General features: G+C 28.8%; 4 protein-coding genes across 5 annotated transcripts; 2 read left to right on the top strand and 2 right to left on the bottom strand.

Annotated features, from left to right (window-relative positions):
- Positions 1–25: 25 nt before the first annotated feature.
- Positions 26–4,991, bottom strand: LOC118069096 (UBA-like domain-containing protein 2). The gene is made up of 4 exons (XM_035086974.1): positions 4,309–4,991; positions 2,274–2,348; positions 1,599–1,692; positions 26–1,462 (listed from the first exon to the last, which is right to left on the bottom strand). The coding sequence occupies exons 1-4, from the start codon at positions 4,414–4,416 to the stop codon at positions 1,332–1,334; spliced, it is 408 nt and encodes a 135-aa protein (XP_034942865.1). The 5' UTR covers positions 4,417–4,991; the 3' UTR covers positions 26–1,331.
- Positions 4,992–5,132: 141 nt separating this feature from the next.
- Positions 5,133–16,609, top strand: Nep5 (Neprilysin 5). Of its 2 annotated transcripts, none has more exons than XM_035086972.1 (17): positions 5,133–5,589; positions 11,716–11,899; positions 12,097–12,160; positions 12,256–12,353; positions 12,539–12,653; positions 12,732–12,916; positions 12,985–13,222; positions 13,302–13,557; positions 13,663–13,939; positions 14,005–14,160; positions 14,543–14,778; positions 14,888–14,997; positions 15,086–15,144; positions 15,338–15,386; positions 15,469–15,655; positions 15,841–16,017; positions 16,186–16,609. In XM_035086972.1, the coding sequence occupies exons 2-17, from the start codon at positions 11,794–11,796 to the stop codon at positions 16,357–16,359; spliced, it is 2,487 nt and encodes an 828-aa protein (XP_034942863.1). In that variant the 5' UTR covers positions 5,133–5,589; positions 11,716–11,793; the 3' UTR covers positions 16,360–16,609. The 2 variants fall into 2 exon arrangements, with proteins under 2 accessions (XP_034942863.1, XP_034942864.1); XM_035086973.1 differs by having other exon boundaries at positions 14,543–14,646.
- On the top strand, positions 8,685–10,427 carry LOC118069097 (uncharacterized). Its single transcript, XM_035086975.1, has 3 exons — positions 8,685–8,835; positions 9,069–9,119; positions 9,952–10,427. Exons 1-3 carry the CDS (start codon positions 8,824–8,826, stop codon positions 10,177–10,179), a joined length of 291 nt encoding a protein of 96 aa, XP_034942866.1. The 5' UTR covers positions 8,685–8,823; the 3' UTR covers positions 10,180–10,427.
- A 123-nt stretch (positions 16,610–16,732) lies between the features above and the next one.
- On the bottom strand, positions 16,733–18,638 carry LOC118069117 (LIM domain-containing protein A-like). The gene is made up of 4 exons (XM_035087001.1): positions 18,571–18,638; positions 18,181–18,474; positions 17,583–17,988; positions 16,733–17,495 (listed from the first exon to the last, which is right to left on the bottom strand). Exons 1-4 carry the CDS (start codon positions 18,592–18,594, stop codon positions 16,936–16,938), a joined length of 1,284 nt encoding a protein of 427 aa, XP_034942892.1. The 5' UTR covers positions 18,595–18,638; the 3' UTR covers positions 16,733–16,935.
- Positions 18,639–19,145: the final 507 nt, after the last annotated feature.

Genomic DNA, 19,145 nt, shown 5'->3' on the forward strand with positions numbered 1-19,145 from the left:
TTCATAATGAAAGAAGGCAAACGTATTTAATTTACAACGAAAATTTATTTACACGACTAAATTATATTGTAACAATGTATCTCAAGATAAATTGAAATGTAAAAAATTGATTTAAAATGAATAATTATAATTGATACAATGATATTTCGCTTTTTTTCACCATATCGTCGTTAATACTCGACCAGGTGGGACTGAACTTGTCTGTACTTACGATTAATTTAATTATATAATTAACAATTATTTAGCATTCAACAATGAGAGTAAAATACATATAAAGCTTGCGTGTCAAATCTACGGGAAATAAATTTGAACAAGTCTTTACTACATCGTTAAATAATATTTTTATTTCATCTTTGCAGTTTATGAATGCGTGGGATGCAGTTTAAATTTTTATTGTAATTGTAAATATTTGTCTGAAATTAATTAATAGGTTCAAGTGAAAACGCATTGCGTAAGTACCGTCTTGATACTACACTTTTCATCTAATAAACTTTTTGACAATATTTTATAAGAATATTCATTGTAAAAGAATAAATGAAATATCTTGAAAAATACATTTACATCATAACAACAAGCAGAAAACCTTTGTGAAAAAGTTTTCTTAAAAGATAATTTTTTACATTGTAATACGACATAGTCATCAATGAAATTATTATACGATATTCTAATTTAATTTGTTAATTATAAAATCAAGTAAATAATTTTTAATTGTTATTTTTTTTGTACCTCACAAGTCAGGGAACTTTAATCGCTAAAACAAACACGATGTTGAAGCGATTATGACTTTAATAACTCAAGTATGTTATTTTATTCATTTGTTCACATATTACTCCTTTTAATAATCAAGATATCACGATTAATTATTCTTTAGTCGATATTGTTAAATATCATTCATTAGTCTCTTATACACTAAAATCTCAGGATACATTTGCAGAGTGTGCATCGTAAAATACTTAAAAATATTTGTTATCTTCAACATGTCTACGGTATTTGATTCATTCATGTGTGATTTTATTCTAATTTCAATTTCATATTAGGCATAGTCCTAATCGTCGAATTATTGTATTCCCTTGTTATTTTTCACATATAGGAGATTTGTTATGATATTAAATCTCCAAAAAATTCATCTTTGTTAATTAAATCTTAATTAAGGGATATTTTGAGGTATCTCGATTCATCGTCTCCTTACTGAAAGCTTACGACAATTATATTTAACTTTATGTGAATCGTCGTGCTTTTAAGACAAGTCTTCAAGTACGTACTACTTGCATATTATTTTTATTGGCACTTATCGCAAATTCGCAAGCGCTTTAAATGACCAAGAGTTTGTTTTATCTCTGTGGTTCGCCAAGTCCAAATTGCTGTTGATTTTGTGTTTGTTGCTGCGTGCCAGAGACACTACATCTAACTCCGTGCTGCATTGTTGATACTGATTGTTGGATATTTTGACTTGGAGACATGCCTATAATAAAATTCATAAATTGCATAATAAACGTAACATTATAGATGTCAATGAATTTCTAATACTATCGACAGTTACGAATTGTTTGTATTAAGTATTTTTAAATTAATGATGAAAGAAGTAAAACAAAGACTACCTGAAGGTGTTTTGTCACCCGTAGACATTTTTGAAAAAGCCACTAACGCATCAGGAAAATTTGGTGGAGTAGCTGGTGTATTACATGGCGTTATCTATAAATTCATACAAAATATAAAATTAAAATTATTTTTTTTAATCATATTTCAATCATTTAGTCTAGATTAAAATAATTTTACAATTATTTTTAGAGAATTACTATTGAGTACAATCCAATTTACTTTGTTATCTTGAATACTATAGTACTAAAATTTTTTATTGATTTCTTTATTTTGAATGGTAATTCATTTAATTATTAAATAACTGACACTTATTTATATTGGCAATTTATTTTGTATTGAATGTAATTATTTGTAGTTGTCTTCAGTCAAAACGACGTTAGATTTGGCACGATTCTTATCGGAATGTTACAGCCGAGAATAGTAACCTACCTAATAGTGACTGCTTGCTCATCCAGTGGCTCTCAAATTCAATTTTTGTCATTAATATATTGTTATATTTTTTTATTTTTAATTAATATTAATGTTTATTCTTTTATTATTTTATTTTATAATCAATAAATACTATTTCTCCATATTAATTTAATTTATATTCCTAAATATCTTCTAATTTTACCTCTTTCTTAATAATCATTGTAAATTGAATAAATATTTTTTTAATACTTATGATAATGTACCTGACCAAAGTGCGTTCCGGGTCCCTGAGGACAAGATGGTATTGCAGCTTCTTGAAAAAATATACTGAGTGCAGTCTGAAAGTAAACAAGATTTTTTATGTTAATGACAGAATTCAAATAATTAAAATCAATTGTTTTAAACAAATAAAAGAGATAATGAAAAACATTTGTGCTTGACGATAATGATGTTTACATAAAATTCAAAATAAAGAATTATTTATAAAAAATTATAGCAATTTCAAAATAAAGTAACTGATAATTATCACAATATTTTTCAATAATATTTAATAAATTCATGTTTATGTAACAATTAAAAATCACTAAGAGTTTGAGAGTTGCATAGAATAAATTATTTAAGTAGAACTTTTTCAAACATTGATTCAAGAAAAGATTGGTATTAAAGATTTTCTCAACAAGCAAATGCCAAGTATTGAGTATTGAACGTTCCATCTTGTTGAATTACTCGTTACATGATTACGATAACATTGAATAATCGCAGCTGTGACAATATTAAAATAATTTGTAAGATCATCAGATAATTTTTAAGAATTGAAGTAGATAATAATATGGAATTATTGATTTAATAACCATCGTTAAAAATAATTTTTACAAATTATACTTTATTTTTTTTATAGATATTTCAAAGCTTTTAATATTATTAACTCTGACTACGCGTATAAATATACTATAATCTGTCAGATATTGATAAAAAGTTGATGCATGTTCATTTTTGACATGAAACGGTTGAAAAGTTGTTTATATATTAGATTTTCTTAAGTAACGCGTCATAATCGTTTAGCACATTTCCAATGTTTATAACTAATATGTAGTAATATCTTAGTATACGTTGAATATATCTATATTCATTTCTATGTATCGCTTAAACCAGATTATTCAATCACTCGGTTGAGAAGAAAAGTAAAATATACTTGGTGACGGGAAACGATTTGCCAGGTACCGTTAAACGACTTTCGCGTACTGATCTCTTAAGCCTACGAATTAATTCAAAAGAAACAAAATTACCAGAACAAGTTTTCTCATAACTCTACTTTAAATGTAATAAAATTTTAACCTTTTTATTGTAACATTAATTATAAATTATTATGAATATGTGTATGAGTAGTATATAAATTAAGAAATTATTAATTGCCCTTCAATTACAGCTGATTTATTTTTAAGTATTCATTTAAATTATCATATTTATTTTGTTTATGCCATTTTCATCGATTATAATACAATCATAATAGTCTGATTATTTTTAAACATAAATGTAAATATTTTTATTGTTTATTTTTAACTTTGAACTATTTGTAAATGGAATTCAAATAAGACAGACTCTTTAACGAGTATTAAGAATTTAGAAGTGTGATCGGATGATGAGAGATTCTATTTCTCAACTACTGATTGGCACTAAATGATATTCGACTACGAGTTACATAAATAATTACGAGAAAAAATAAAAATAACATTGATTTTACTAATAATATTTATTTTATCGTTGTCTTTGATTTCTTCTTAGACATGGTTTAAGATAAAAATAATTGGATTTATTGATAAAAATCTGAATGAACGGAATTTTTAGTCCATTGTTTTTCTTTCACCCTTAATTAATGTAATGTTGCAATACTTGAATGATATGTAGAATAAACTTCAATCCATTCTAAACATTCTTTTTGTTATCTAAATGTTTACAATCACGCAGTCAATTTGTCTTGTAATACTGTTTAAGTACACAATAAAAAATAAGTGATAATGGAGATAAACTTTTTTTTTTATAAATTGATTAAAAAGTGTATAATTTTTATCATTAAAAGTATTAGCATTGCTTAGTTTCTTGGCATTTACGTAAGGTGTTTATATTTACTTGATGTAACAATTGTTGGAGGCTACCTAAATGGATCATACAAAAAATGAATGAGATTAGAGGCCATTTTATGATGGGCTTTGTTTACGTGTATCATCTTATAAAGTGCCGCCATCGAGTGCGCAATGACACTGACGACAGGCAACATTAATGAACGCGGGATAAACTTACCTCGAATTGCCAATGGGCAGCTTGAAGTAATTGTTTTGCTTGCTCTCTCGCGCAACCTGCTGCCAGCACAAATTGATTGATCATTACCTGCTCGCGCAGAGCGTCCATTTTTTAAATTCTCACTTAACTATTTATTTCCAGTCAAATGATGAATCAGAAGGATGTGTGGTAATGAAAAACAATGACCCAAACGTTTAGTAACAGACTGCGGCAAGTAAGTAATCACAGACACGCGGAAAAACGTAGAGGGAGTATGATACAATAATGCAGGCGAATGGATAAAGAGAGTGGTGTATGTATTATGTGTAATATTTCTTCAACGACGATATGAATAACAACCAATGACACGTTTTAGCTTGACAATATTTAACCACTCTCTTGATAGCAGCTTCTTGTAATAATGTAACTGAATATATTTATTAAAGACACGATCACTACGGTTGAATGCTGGTAGATCTCTTGTTTTCAAAACTCAACTTATCACCCAACGGAAGACAAACTTACAGGAACGTGCGGGACGAAATTAGAATGACGTCACATATACTGTGGAGTATATAGAAACGTACGTACTCCCCCGTGTTTGGAACAGTTCTATTGACCGAACGTACTCCCCACTGATTTTATTTTACATCAATTTTGACCTTAATTTAATAAAGTCATATGTTATTTATATTCTTAATCAACTTTAATTACCTTTAACTTTTTTCAATGCAAATTGTTAGAGCTAAACACATTAAATTATACACAGTTTGTTAATTTTTTACGCGTTATTTACACAACAAAGTAAACAAAACTCGGCGTAAAAATGAATATGTGCTGCCACTATGCAGCAGAATCTGTAGAAACAGTATGCAATATGGCGTAAGTTGTTACGTTCATTCATTTTTTGTGGAAATCATTTTATATTTTATTTAATAGTTATCATCGTTCAAAGACTTGTTTTAGTAAATTTTTAAATAATAATGGACGACTTTAGTTAAGAATATTATTTCAGTAGTAGTTGAACTTATAAATAAATCCCAAAGGTCAACTAAATACCATCGTATTATTACATGTTAAAAAAACAAGACAATAAGATATTTTAATTATTTTTTTCTATTCATTTGATTCATTCAATTTTTTAAACAAGTTTGAGAATTAGATGCATTGTTACTAACTATAATTGACGTAAAATTATTCATTTACGCTAATGGATATCGCAAAAGTTAAAATAAACCATGATACGCCATCTGGTCAATTAATTGATAAAACACTTTTTTACAGATAGCGCCACGTACTGAGGTTAGTTTTATAAATTTTATTGCAAATATTTTTTATTATTGCAAATTGGTTCGTATTTGTGCTGAAAGATGGCATATTTTTTCGGCGGAGGAATTTAATTTAAATATATTATTATGTAATCGATCTATATATAATCAAGTGGATATCCATTTTAATTAAAACAGTATTTGAATAAAAATGATATAGTCTTGCGTAAAATATTTATCCTAACGTCAATCGAGCGAATAGATTGGCAAAAATATGCTATGAAGAAAGTTACGATAGTAAAATTAAAATAATTATATACATATTTTTCTTATTAAGCTGTTATTTTTTCAATGATTCTGTTTTTATTGGTATCCTTTCTAAAAATGATTGCTGAACTAATTGTTTTATTTTATATGCATTCTTTACTGACTTATTGCTATTTAATGGAAATAATAAAAAGTGAAGGAATTATTTAAATATGTCTATGAGAATTAAAACTTTAATTTACACGTCCGATTAATGAAAGATGAAAAACTAATTTAACTTTTATAAATTTATGGTTAAAACGACAAAAATGGATAATTTTTATAACTATCAGTAAAAATGAATCAAAAATGTGATGGATACTATTTTCCTTGACTGAACGAGGTTACATAAATCATTTCTAAATAAAAATAATTAAGTGAAGACTCAATTTTCAATTGATTCGTACTTGATATATTTTTTTCCGCATTTTCCCCTTGGGCGATAATCATTTCGCTTATTAAGGCATGAAATTAAGCGTGGATATAATATTACTAAATAGATGAAAGCATTTTTATTGTATATGATAATTCAGTAATATTGTGATCTCACGTAATATTTTCTCATGAAGTAATAAACCTCACGGTATCACTCGCTAAGTCATAAAGCCCGGTAGCAAATGTAATATGTTGCGAGGAAGAAACGCAACAATGATTGCAGAGTCTAGTATTTAAATGTTATAAAGTTATAGATGATGATGTCTATAAATTTAAAATAAAAAATGAATATCATTGCGATCATCACACTCATAAATCACTTATTTCCGTATAATAAAGTAATTATTGTTAATAATATATTAATAATGTGATTATGAGTTCATAAGTGATTATAAAACATAATCAATCTTCTAATTAATTATTGGAGGATTTATTGGAAATATTAATCAATTTATTAAAACATAATCAATTCGTTACGGTTAAAATTTATGAATTATATGGATAATTAGTGAAAAAAATGTTTAAGCTCAGGTTGGTTGTAAAAGAATTATACGAAAATTCCAAGCATCCATAGAGATTAATTGAAGAATTTTCTATGCCATTGGAATTTTTAGCTAGATTATTTAGATGTTGAGGGAGTGAAAAAAGCACAATTCTGATAAATCAAATAACAAACGATGATATTAAATATTTATGAGCTATGAATGATTAATAATTCATATTGATAATTGAAGAATAAATTTTAGAACTGAAATTAATGATTAGGTGATTAAATAAAATGACTGGGCGTACAAAGAGACTTTCTATGTTTTTTAAAATGTCTTTAGTTGCTCACTATACTCAGATATGGGAATCCACATAGCCCCAGGGCGTCTTCATGTGCAGTTGCACTCTTTGGCTCTCGCAATCACCATCCTTGGATTCGAATCTGGAGCGCTTGATCTCGAGTATTCGCCTAATAACGGATTGCTTATTACATTCTTCTCTCTAATGTCTAGTTTTTGTTGCCTATATTAATCCTTTATCAAATTCGATAATTATTTTATCGAAAAATGGGCATTAAAATAATGGCAAATGCCCTTATATAGATTGTGTTTTACTTTTATCGCAATTATCAACGAAGCATGAACTTAAAGATATTTCTATTGTCAGTAAGAGGGTTCAGTCTGCAGTAATATTACATGATTCTTTTGTTAACATCCATCGCCAAAGTACGCTGAGCTCTGCAATAACCGACGCGTTACAAAATAATGCAGGGAATCGTTAAACTTTCCAGACTTTTCGCAACGTCACCCAGCGAGAACGCATTAATATCTACGAGCGGGGGGGGGCTGAACGGGGTGTCTTAAAATATCTTTAGAACCGTAAAAACTAAGTGAATAAACACAGGTAGATATGCATGGACAGTTAAGAGCGGAGGAAGGTTTATTGCGCAAGATTACGGATACTGAACTACGTTTAAACCAGTTATTTCTAACAAGCCGAAAATAAAAAATCCAATGACAGATTATTATAAACAAATTTTTTACCCATTTATTGACATTCCTTGGATTATAAAAAAATTTTTGACATAGTCCTGGAACCATGAAATTCATTTTAATAATTATCGTCACGGTAAAATCATGAAACCTGAATTGTATTTATAACTGATAAAAAATATTGAAATTATAATTTACAATATTTCAAAATCTTTGATTTATGCTGCGATTTGAAATGAAAAAGGATAAAAGTTATTGCAAAAAAATTTTGTAATAAATTCACATTAAAAATCAAGATGTAGATTTTAATGAGAAATGGCAAACTTTTTAGTGAAAGAATAATGGAAAATTACTAAACAATATGAAATAAGGAACAATATAGATTCCATTAAAACTAATTCAAGGCTATGGGAATTTTTTAAATTAGTTAATTAGATAATTATTTAATTATATAATAAAATAAATGGAAAGATTCACAAGTAATCAAAAGGAAATGAAATGATCCATTTGTGATGATATTGAAAATGATAGTTGATTACGATTAAATATACGTAATCACCTACTTTTGTTTTTCTTGAAATGGTGATCATCATTCCTAGAAGTCGTGAAACTGGACTGAAGTGAATCCATGCCAAGGTACAGGTTGATCCCCATCATTTATCGACCTTCGTTGACAATTTGTTTTACGCAAGTACCAAGTTCTAGGCAAGTCTACCGGAAAAAATCGAATCATTATCTTCTTATTCTTTAATATTAATTACATTCGAATGATAAAAGTACTCTTGGAGTTCATTAAATCAGACTTGGGGAATGGATACAGTGTTTGGTAATAGGGTAAAGTTTTACATAAATTGCTGGTAACCAGAAGGGCGGATTAACTAAGTCTGAACAGTGAAAGGAACCTCCCCTGGTGACGTTAGATATCCCCGCTTAGATCCACGTCTTGGTGTGCTGGGCAGGGCACTACTATAAAAGCTATCGTCTATGCTCCAACATCATGTAGTGCTAACTTCTTTTGCACAAGACAAACTAATTCAAACCAATTCAACATGAAACTGTTGGTAAGTTTGTTTGCCAAGATATATTCATCTATAAGTATTCATTTCTTATTATACTTGTTTTATTTATTATAAATATTTCTTTGTGTTGTATTTACAAGTTAAACATTTGAAAGTTTTATTGAATATATTTTATAGTTTTTGAAAGTGTTTTTTATGTTTTAAATACAATTTTGCTCTTACAATTTTTTACTTATAATGGTTATTCCAGATTTTTAATTATTTCTTTTTTTCAGGTCGTTTTCTTCGCTGTTGTTGCCGCAGCTGCTGCTTATCCTGGTTATGAGGTAATTTATTTTACTTTCAAAAATTATCCCAATTTTCAGTTTATCACTAAACACAACCTGGAAATATATATATTTTTTTTAATATTTTCGTGTCGTTACATATCATTGTCAATTTGCAACCATTATTATTTCTAAAATCAGAGGCAATCGACACGGTACTGCTTATTTTTCCCCAGCATTATTACATTCAAGCAGACTTGTTTATCCATCGTTTAAATTGGGCACATTTTGGAATTATGTAATATCTGTATAAAATACCTTTGGTTCAGGATCCATGGCAATCATATGGCTGGAAGCCACAGCCAGTGATTGTCAAAACTGGTTGGCAACCACAACCAGTAGTACATCCAATAGTACATCCAGTAGCACATCATCCAGTAATTGTCAAAAGCGGTTGGTCCGGCTCCTATGGTTGGCCTAGTTCCTATGGTTATCAAAAACCATATCATGGTTATCAATTGCCTTATCACCAGGTAAACCAAATTTCTGGAGAAAACCATCGCAACTGGAGTCATTGGCCACTAAAAATCATTGAGAATGTTCAACAATTAATACAGCAGCTCTATTGCTCATTAATTACTTCTTTTTATCTATTCCATTTTATCTAACTCTTTTACAGGTTTTTCAGCGTTAACACTCTTCAGTATCTCATTGATTAATTCTTTTCTTCAGTGTGTTATTTACCGATTAATTATTTAATTTTACTTTTTTTTATTAAATAATAAATCATTATTAATCAATTTATTGATTAAAATATCTCATGATGATCAATCATTATGTGTCTTCATCAACCATCTGGATTATTCATTAATAATTTTTTTGTATTTTTCAGCACCACCATGTGCACCATGTTGATGCTATCCATATTCCCCAACAACCAGCAATTCCACCAGTTCACCCCCACCCATTGAAACTCGACTCGCATGCTGGAGTTAGCAAAATCCATTACGACTATCCCCATGTTGGCCACCCCCATCTCATCGGTTACGAAGTTGCTGTCCACGAACCTGAAGTCAAACATGTTGTCAAGCCTGTTCATCATGGTCATGGATGGGCATAAATTCATAGCTGAGACATCTCCTGCAATCGATTATCAATTGGTTCTACCTATGGTCTTTCATCTCTTGTCTACTTTGGACAGATCTCATCAACAATTATCTACAATCGCTAAAAATTTCTTATAAATTTTTCATTTGACAAATTTATTCATCATGGTTTTTTTTTATAAAATGTAATATAAAATTATAATTTTATTTGATTTAGACACAACATCAGATTATTCAGTGAGAAATAAAGATAATAAAATAATTAAAACATTTGTTAATTTTTTAATTTGTCCAATAGTTTGAATGGTTTTAGATTGTTATATCATACTTATCATGTATGAAGTATTGTTATCAGTTGTGATTTTCTTCTACAATTGGAAATTGATATGATAACATTATAAATATCAACTTACAAAAGAATTTAAATTTTATAACAACAGTTTTAAAAAATGTGAGTACATAGATTCTTGTGCAAAAAAAATTTTAACGCCTATAAAACAGTGTATGTTAAAAAAGTTCGTTATGCTAAAAAATAAATAGCGTATGTTTATTGATGTGATACTTAACAAGATAAAAACCATTTGATGTCATGAAAAGTATGAATAGATAATAAATTTGCACATAGACATATGCATTATTATACGGGAAAATACTGATAAAGAGAATACTTTATATAATTCTAATATAACAACCCTTAGTAACAAATCAATTTTTCGTTGTCAAGGAAACACTGTGTCGAAACAATACTTTCTTATTAAAATAATACATTTTTAAATGTCAACATCATGAAATTATATTAATTTGCACTATCAATGTATAAGTAATTTTCTAAACGGAAAATTGATAATAATTATTAGTATTATAATAATAAAGTAGGGGAACTTATGTAATATTTAATGAGGATAAAGATCAATCATTATTTATAGCATAATTATAAAATACTCGTATTTTCGCTTTGAAATAATCTTGAATTTGAATAAATCTATTTGTGACGTATTTCTACCTATATTGCAATAAATAGATACACTTTCTCTAGATTGAAAGAATTATATATTACACAGATTGAAGCTACATGACTTCCATTACGTTACGATTGCTCTGGTAATATTTGGTAAAAGTACAGATAATTTAAATTCAAGATTTCTTCGGTACATAACCTTTTATAATTGAATTGAAATTATACCAAATTAAAATGATTGTTATTACTTTCAATGCTCGGAACAATTTATCTTTTCTATCATTATTTCGCTGACGATATTTTTTCAATAATAATTTATCTACAGATATTAAAAATGATATTTGAGTATCAAAAATATGTATGGAAGAATCATTTTTATTATTTAAAGCATTGTTTTCGATGATATTCTTAAAAACTATTTTATTTAATTGTTGAAAAGGTGGTGAGAACTTTTTATATTTTTATTAATAACATTAAATGATTATGCATTAAATGATGTATTACATAAAGTATCTACATAAGATGCAAATATGTAAATATTTTTTCAAACTGTACTTGGTTGATGTTAATTTGATATGATTATGATTAATAGGTGGAAAGCTAGTCGGAAGTGATTGAAACATTGCAGAAAGTATGATCGAAAGTAAATGAGTTCGTTTCGTCAAAAATAATGACGTTTAGGCGGACTAGACACCTGGCTGTCCCACATGAAGTTCTTCAGTGTCGTCAGTTCGATCCGGTCAGTGGGACATCGAGCATGAACAAAGAAGGTGGCAGTAAGTACCATGTATATACTCTTTAAACTTGATTATAGGGTTACTCTGACTATCAATTACATTGACACTTAATACTATCACAATCAGATCATTAAAATATTGATTTTTTGAAATCATTATTATTATTAAATATCTATAAATATAATTTTAAAAACCAAATTTTAAATCAGCGTTTTCAATTATGAATCATGTTATAGGCGATGGAGTTTATTCGGTCGACAGTACAACAAACTTGGTTGCTATCAAATCCAGAGAAGCTTAGTAAGTATTAACGATTTAGTAATCAATAGAATATTGACATCAAACTTAAGCATTTTACTTACCTACTTATTACGGTAATTGTTTGTTTTATGTAGTTTTAAAAGAAGACGGAAAAAATCTGGAATCATTTTGCTAGTTCTGTCTATGATAGCTACTGGTTTGTTGACCGGTATTATTGCTCTTGGAATTTTATGTAAGTTTTAATATATTAATCAATTTAAATGGAATTAACAATCATGAATAGTAATAAGAAATTTTTCATTTCAATTAGATACACTTTTCTAAACTATTTTTTTAATTACAAATTTTTTTCATTTTCTTTATTGCAAAACGATATGAATTAATAATGAATATTTCATTTAAATAATATATTTTTAGATGGTAGACATGATTACGGGGTTGCATTATGTGACTCTGAAGATTGCGTTCGGATAGCAGCAAGTTTGAAAGAATCTATGGACATTTCCGTTGATCCCTGTGAAGATTTTTATCAGTGAGTATATTTTTTCACGATATAGTCCTATGAAGTTTATTTTTTTTTTAATATAATTTAATAATATGTATTACGCAGATATACATGTGGAAGATGGTCTGAAAATCATCCTACACCAGACACCAACACAATGAACTCTTGGTTCAATGAAAGAGCTGAAAAAGTCACATGGAGAATTAGAGAATTACTTAGGAAAAACTTGACAGCTGTTCCATGGGCTGTTGAACAAGCAAAAATTTTTTATGAAAGCTGTGTAAATACTAGTAAGTTAAAAACAATTTTATATGAAGAAAAAAACTTTAAAATTGATTAATAATTATGAATATTTTAGAGGCATTAGATTCTCTTGGTCTTGAACCACTTTTTGATTTATTGAGTGAACTAGATTTACCAACTATTCCTGCAATGATGGGAGAAACAAGTGGAAACTTTGTACAAAAAATAGCTCGTGTTCGTAAAATTTTAGGAAAGGACGTATTTATTGGCTTTAATATAATTCCTAATCCTAAAAACCGAAGTAAAAATGTGATAATTCTTGATACTCCATCGGTTTTAAGTCCTTTACCAGGGTAAGAACAATCATAAAATTCTACCAACAAGGAATCATAATTTACAATGGATATTAAATAAAATTTTTTCCACATATAGTGATAAAGAAATAGAGAAAAGAATGAAAACTCTAAGAATGGACATGGCAAAACTTGATCCAGTAAATTTAAATAAAAATGTAGATCAAAATCCAGAATTAATCGAAAAAGCCTATATAACTGCAGTGATAAAAGAAATGATTAGTAATGGTACCCTGAATTCATGCAATTCTGCTCAAAAAGTATCATCACAACAGGAAAAGACCATAAAAAAAGTCGTACAACAAATATATGATATAACTGGCCTTCTTTTTCAGGTGAAACATTGATTAAGTTATTGTATTATTTAAAACATTTTTTTTATCATTTACAATCTTATTACGTGGACTGTTTATTTAAGTGAATGCATTTTTTTACATTAGATGTCACATGCAGACAGTAATAGTACATTATCGGACGAAAATATCAACGATGATGATTATATGCTTGTAGATGAACTTCAGAAAGTGACTGATATGCATGTGAAGCAAGAAGATGATACCTTAGAACCAAAACTCATATGGAGACCGTATATCGAAGAGATTTTTAAGGGAATTATAGATTTAGAGTTGAGTGAGAATGACAAATTACTTATTGCAAATCTTGGATACCTCAAAGATTTAGCTGTACTTATGGCATCACTTGAAGAAGATGTATTAGGTTGGTTTTTGTTCTTTGTGTTTTGATGTGATAGACAATGATATATTGATCGTATTTTTTTCCAGAGACAATATTATGGTGGTCAGTTGTCGATGTTGTAGCACCTCATTCTTCAACTAATCTCAGGGACACATGGTCAAACTATATTGATAATTTAGTCAATGTTGAAATTTATGATCCAAGGAGTTTGCACTGTGCTGAAGTAGTTAATTATATGATGGGTAATTTATTTTACATTTTTCAGTAAGTTACATTTAGGTACTGTTCAGTGAATAAATAAGACTAAAATATGTAAACAATTCTCATATTGAATTAAAGTTTCACCCACGTGCAAATCTTTTTTAAATAATAAACCCGGTTTAAAAGCGTAATTGATTTTCCTTGCAGACATAAGTTGATATATTTAGTCAATAATTTATTCAATTATCAAAGAAAGAAATAGTTATTTCTAAAATATTCTCTTTCACATTTATAGTAGTTGACTTCATTTTTTTAAAATCTACATTTGAATTTAATTTTGTTTTAGATTAAGCTTTTTATGATTTTGTTATTAAATTTAAAATCTAAACCGATATAATTAATAATAGTAAAATTTTAAATTAGGAATGGCTGTATCATGGCTGTTCGTTGATCCTGAATTCCATGATGAAACGGGTCCAAAAGTGACAGAAATGCTCGAGGACATACGAGCAGCGTTTGCATATTTGGTAATAAGAACAAACTGGATGGATCAAAATACAAAGATAGCTACTTTAGAAAAATCAAAGAAAATGGCTTATGTAATTGGGCATCCAGAATGGCTTTATAATGAAGACAAATTGAATGAATATTATGAAGGCGTAAAATCAAAATATACAATAAATATATAATCAAATTGCTCAGTTAACGTGCTGATCAATTGATATAAAATAATTTATTAATGATAACTCATCAACTACTTTCTTATAGATAGACATGAAAGATGATGAATACTTGAAGAATATGTTAACGATAATTCGTCTGTCCAATGAAGGAGAGATTCGATCAACTCATCGAATTAATTACATGAATGAAACTTAGTAAGGCCATTTCTATACTTAAAAATGTAGTTAATTACTTGTAAATTCTATTTATTTATGTAAATAACAATTTCTAATTGACTTTAAGTTGGGGAGCAGAACCAACAGACGTCAATGCTGTTTATACTGTCACAGCAAATCATATAAGTACGTATAAATTATTTATTTATGCTATTCAATTAATACATAATAAAATGAAGAAAATAAACCATTAAATATCTATTGTAACTAACATAACTGGAGAAGACTAGATATTAATTTTTTTTTATTATATTTATGATTAAATTAATATTTTAGTTTCATTTCTTAATCAAAAATTGTAATTATATTGCGGACGCAGCTGTGCCTGCGGGCATATTACAGTTTCCGTTCTACGAATTAGGCTTAGAGTAAGATAAATATAAAATGCTGGATAATATTTTGATAAACAATGTTGAAAGTAATTTTCATTGCTGAATTTTTTTCTCTTAGGGCTTTAAATTATGGAGCCATTGGAACAGTTTTGGGCCATGAGCTTACCCATGGTTTTGATAATAGCGGGAGATTGTATGATGGTGAAGGTAACATCAGACAGTGGTGGAGTAATGAGACTATTCATGAATATAAAGATAAAGTGGAGTGTTTTATTAACCATTATGAGAACTATTATGAAGAACAGGTAAAATTATACTAATTTAGAAAAAGCGTTTCAACAACAGTAGAATTTAAAAATGATTATAAAATAATGAAAGACTGTTTTCATACAAAATTAAATATTAAGTAATGATGGGATAATTTTTAATAAGATTCTCTATATTAAATATTAATGAGATAAAATGATTTAATTAAATTCATAAATTCAAGATTGATGCGCACATCGATGGAGTGTTAACATTGGATGAAAATATTGCCGATAATGGAGGACTTCGTGAAGCTGTTTATGCTTATAAAAGATGGAAGGATAAACACGGTCAAGAACCTCGGTTGCCAGGATTCACCCATTTGACACACGAACAGCTGTTATTTTTAAGCTTTGCTCATGTAAGATTTCCCTTTTTCTGAATCCTTGATTTTTTCTTTTTTCGTCTTCCAGACACTTCTACGAAATATTTAAAATTCCATTACTTAATTTCATGATTACATTAAACAACTATCTTCATATTGAATTTGAAAGTCAAGGATACTGATTTTATTTATATATTTTTTTAGTTATGGTGTGAGGCTTATACTCCAGAATCCTTGAAATGGATGTTACGAGATTCACATTCTCCTGGTCATGTAAGACTACGAGCAGTATTAACGAACTCTAATGAGTTTAGTGACGCGTGGAAATGTCCTGTTGGATCACCTATGAATCCAAAAAAAAAATGTCGAATATGGTAATGATGTAATTGATTTTCTACAAAGAACTTTTAATGCAATCTTTTACAATATAAATACATATTTCTACTAGAATAACAATGTTTATATTTACTTAAAATCATGTGCCTTTAGACATTTATGTCGCGGAATAGGTCAAATATTGCAATCACAATAAGCTTTGATAAATTGATGATTTTAGGTATGAATTTTAAATTTCAATGCCATTTTTTTCAATCAATCGTTAATTTATTTACACTCTTCTTCATTCATCATGATCATTATCATAATTTAAATCTTTATATTTCTGTTTATTATTATTATTTTTATCTATTTTAATTTTAAATTTATTGGTTGGAAATAACAAAAATCAATGCAATTAAATGTTTTTTTCTTTTTATTTTAAAAATTGTATAAAATTTTTGTACAATTTATTTCAGAAAAATGAACTTGTATCAGCTTGTAAGAAGCTCTTTTAAATACATCGTACATTTGACTTAAAATGATCTAATTCTTTTATTTTTAGTATCGGTACTAAAATTTTATAATGCTATTATTTATAATGCATGTTTTAATGTTTAGAATTTATCAATATGTTTTCTAATAAACATATCCACCGTTGTTGTCAACAAGTTGTTGGGTTTCTTTGTTAGCTGTTGGCTGTGGATGTTGGTGTTGTTGATGTTGGTGTTGATGTTGGTGTTGTTGATGTTGGTGCTCTTGAGGTTGGTGTTGATATTGGTGTTCTTGATGTGGGTGTTGTTGATGGAGTTCATGATGCTCATGATGATGATTTTCAACAACGACTGATTGAGTGTCAGTAACTGGTTCGTCTGCCTGTTTGACAACTGGAGCTGATTGGACAGGTGTTGATTCAACTTTTTCATTAGTTTGGGTTCCAAAACCAGGGAAGTTAAATCCATTGGTATTGAAATTGGAAACGAAGTTTTCGTAATTTTCGCCAAAGTTACTGAAATTGTCAGTAAAGCCTTGGGTAGCTGTTGAGAAGTCTGGGACTTGAGGAACTTCAAAGTTGGGGAACGAGGCGGGGAAGTTCGGGATAGATGGGAAAGGGCCTGATGGTGCTTCTCCTACTGATTCGTCACGAACGACGGTCGTGTATTCATGTAGAAGTGTAGCTGGTACAGTTTCAACGGTAACTGTTGGAATAAATCATGTTATGAATTCTTTATTTATTAAGATTTTAGATTTTAAGATATTAATATATAATTTTGTTTGTAAATTACCTTGGTTCTTTTGTACAGGCCGGGATTCGGGAACAAATTGTAATTTAGGGACTGATGTAGCTGGTGATCGAACAGTTGGTTCCAAGTATGCGTTATTAACTTTAGGTTGGTCATATAACACCTTAGTATTGACAGTGGCTTCTGGCTTCTTACTTTCAATTACTGGGGTGAGGTAGCTTCTGGTTGGTTGTTGAACTGTTTGCATTGTTTCATGATGATGATGATGATGATGATGATTAACGTTAGTACTGATTGGGCTTCCATAGGAGTCAATTGGTTGACTAACAGTGGGTGTGACTTTAGTTGTAATCGGTGCGGAGGGTTGAGAACCTGAATAATGGTGATGTTCTTGTTGGGTTGGAACTCCATAAGTGGGTGCTGGTACGTGATGATAGTGATTGTGCACCTAAAATCAATAGAAATAATACTTTAGCTTCAGAAAATAATTTATAAGGAAAAATATGTATTTTATAAATGAATTTCTGATATATGATAATGAAACTAGAATGAAATTATACTTTTTAGTAACTCGTAAATGTTGATTTATTTTAAATTAGTAGTAAAATGATATAGAAAGATATGAATATGATTCAATTACTTGAGCTGGTTGTTGGTAAGTTCCAGCGAAAACAGGAGTATTTTGAGGTCCAAGAGGAGTACCGGGTTGGTAACCAGGTGGTCCATAAACTGGAGCGGGTGCCAAGTAAGATCCAACGTAGTTTCCAGTAGCTTTGCTTACTTGAACTTGACCGTGAGAATGATCATGGTGGTCACCATGAACATGATGATGGTGATGATGATAATCTGTACCATATCGTGGATCTCCAGGAAGAATATCTCTTCGTACTCGCCTTACCACTGGTACAGCAAGAGATGAACCCACTAAGAGCACCTAATTTTAACAATTATTTAATCGATTTAATTTCATCTTTTAGAGTAGTGAACAATAAATAAATATTGTAGTAAGTTATTTTTTCAACGCACTCACCACTGATACTAAAAGAAACTTCATGTTGATAGCACGGAGTTTCAATGACAGTTGAACACTTTGGGAAGAAGATTTCGACTTTTTATACGCATCCAAACTCTTCCCCTTCTTTTATGGATTTCGTAATTCTCGTGGCATTGGAAGAACTAGATATGAAGGTGTTTTTTATATCGAATTTTTTCATCTTCTACTCTCTGTCGCATTGAATCTTTCGATGATCTTGAATGCCGAATCTTCGAAATTTTAAAAAAGTTATCTTCTAAATGTGCAATTTTCTTAATTAGGCACTAGTTCTTCAGTTTATCTTTTTTACTTTGAATGTAAACATATCAATAATAATAACATATTTAGTTGTTAATTTAAATCTTATTTTCACTATTTAAGCTATTTTTATGAATTAATCATAACAATAATTAATCATTTAATCATTCGATTAAATGAGTAATTATTTTAAATATTGCGAAGGTTCTTTGTAATAAATAAAACTATTTATCAATTTAACATAAACATTTTATAAATTATTTATTAAAAAGCTTTTAAGATATTTACTATACAAAAATAACAACTAAATAAAT

The sequence above is a fragment of the Chelonus insularis genome, unplaced genomic scaffold (genome assembly GCF_013357705.1).
Source record: "Chelonus insularis isolate UGA/USDA-ARS -01 unplaced genomic scaffold, ASM1335770v1 contig_405_pilon, whole genome shotgun sequence".
NCBI lineage: Eukaryota > Metazoa > Arthropoda > Insecta > Hymenoptera > Braconidae > Chelonus > Chelonus insularis.